The sequence below is a fragment of the Mandrillus leucophaeus genome, unplaced genomic scaffold, assembly GCF_000951045.1.
Source record: "Mandrillus leucophaeus isolate KB7577 unplaced genomic scaffold, Mleu.le_1.0 Scaffold445, whole genome shotgun sequence".
Taxonomy (NCBI): domain Eukaryota; kingdom Metazoa; phylum Chordata; class Mammalia; order Primates; family Cercopithecidae; genus Mandrillus; species Mandrillus leucophaeus.
The window spans coordinates 2395802-2398002 of record NW_012104754.1 but is presented as its reverse complement, the minus strand read 5'-3'; the positions used below and the strand labels follow the sequence as shown (position 1 = coordinate 2398002).

At 40.3% G+C, this 2201-nt stretch overlaps 1 protein-coding gene across 1 annotated transcript in view; it reads right to left on the bottom strand.

The window, feature by feature from the left end:
• The window catches only part of DNAH5 (dynein, axonemal, heavy chain 5), a 274359-nt gene that overhangs the window by 106315 nt on the left and 165843 nt on the right, over window positions 1-2201 (bottom strand). Inside the window, 2 exon segments of the mRNA XM_011994188.1 lie at window positions 667-880; window positions 1087-1209. Coding sequence (XP_011849578.1) covers window positions 667-880; window positions 1087-1209 — 337 coding nt within the window.

Below are 2201 nucleotides of genomic sequence, written 5' to 3'. Positions count from 1 at the left end.
TCTCAATAGCAGCTTCAGAAATTGTACACTAAATACTTAACATAAATGTGTTCAAACTTTTACATTCTTTCCTGCACAAATAAGTTATAAGTGCATTATCATTACTCGGGTAGGCAAACATGGTTACTTATTTGGCTAGTGATTGTTCAGCTAAATTATCTACGAAATACTCCATATTTAATCAATAACTTATTACAATGCAGTAAATTACTCTGAATTTCAGACTGTCTAATCTGCACTCCGGGGGCCATTATTTCTTTGGCCAAAATCATTCTATGCATTGGTTAAAGTATCACCTACATAAACTTTTGACATGGAACATAGCAATCCAGACCTCAAAACTATGTACCCATGAGGAAACAATCTCATCTGTGGGGCAACAATTTCATTTCTATGTTCATGTAATGTTAAACCTTCTTGTTTAAGAAGTTAGAAAGAGTTAAAGAAAACCATAGATGGAAATGATCTACCGAGGCATCCAAATCAGGACACACCTAAAATCGATCCCTATAGGAAATGAAACACGCTGCTTGAGAGTGATGGAGGCTGCAGACCAAAGAGCCACCCAATGCGCTTTCTGTGTGGCTCTCGGGTGAAGATTTCCAGGAAGGAACACAAGCAGGTGTTCTTCCTCGCCCTCCTACCCCACGCCCTCTCGACCTTTACCAAAGATCTTGTCCATGGAAGCATCAGAGGGCAACGTGCAGTTAAATATAGAGAACTGCCTCTTGAGTCTTTGGGGTATGTCATTGCGTCCACCACCAGGATGGATCATGGCTGCCAAAAACTGGATGTCCACGATGTTGGTGAACTCCCCAGGCTTCTCTAGGTTATAGAATCCATTTTGTTCCATCAGCTGTCGCACTATCTCATTCGTAACCTAAGAAAGACAACTTTCAGAATTAAAGCATCATTCCTTTCCATCCCTGGAACCTAACTCCTTGAGCGTTTTCAAAGAATGAACTTTACTGGAATTCAGACATTGTATCTTGAAAAAGTAAAAAAAAAAATTTTTTAATTTTTAAAAACTCTTCATAGAATAAATCAATACCAAATTAAACAAAATGCACAATGGAATGATGATACCTGGTCTCCCCACTCATTGATTATTGGCATATTCACATCATCAATAAAAACAGTCATCTTCTTTCCCGCAGGAGGGCCATACGTTGTACCCATTCGTTTATCCACATAGCTCTCTATTGTCCTCTGTGGAAAAAAAAATCAACTGAAACATCTGTGAAAATATCCCCTAAAACATGGTCAATTATTTTAAAAAACAACAAAAACTGGTAACCTTTGAACTGATATGAATTACGTAGAAAAAGCCAAATTTCCCCCCTTAATTCTAACAAATTCTAAAGTACCTAAATTATCTTGTATAACATTCACAAACTTTGAAAATCCAGTTGAATTTGGCAGGAAATGAAATTCTAACCAGTGTGAATTTGAATGGGATGAGACTCTTCTGTTCATTTCTAAAAATTTACTTTTGTCTTATTAAGCTTCTGTTCGTGACACTATGTTCTCCATTATTCAAAGTCTTGCTAATAGTTTCCCTATAACCTGCAACAAAATTAAACAAGGGTACTGTGTGAGAAGCTTCTGAGGTCTGCACTCTGAGCTGCACAGCCCATCATGGTCTGAAGGCTGAAACTGGCTGCTGTCACCTGGCACAGCTCATACCCACTCTTTTGGGCAGATGCAATTACACTGATTGAATTCTCATTCCCTGACACAGAGTGAAAAAAGCCCACTTACGTCTTCTCTCTCATTTTTACATTCTGAGCTTAGGTGGTGCAAGAGAAGACCATACTGCACTCTATAAAAAACCTTCCTTAAGGCTGGGCGCGGTGGTTCACGCCTGTAATCCCAGCACTTTGGGAGGCCGAGGTGGGCAGATCACGAGGTGAGGAGATCGAGACCATCCTGTCTAACACAGTGAAACCCTGTCTCTACTAAAAATACAAAAACAATTAGCCGGGCATGGTGGCAGGCGCCCATAGTCCCAGCTACTCCAGAGGGTAAGGCAGGAGAATGGTGTGAATCTGGGAGGCGGAGCTTGCAGTGAGCCAAGATCACGCCGCTGCCTTCAGCCTGGGTGACAGAGCGAGACTCTGTCTCAAAAAACAAAAACAAAATAAAACAAAAAAACCTTCCTTGCAGTACGTAAAAAGATATTAAAACGAGAAGAACTGGGA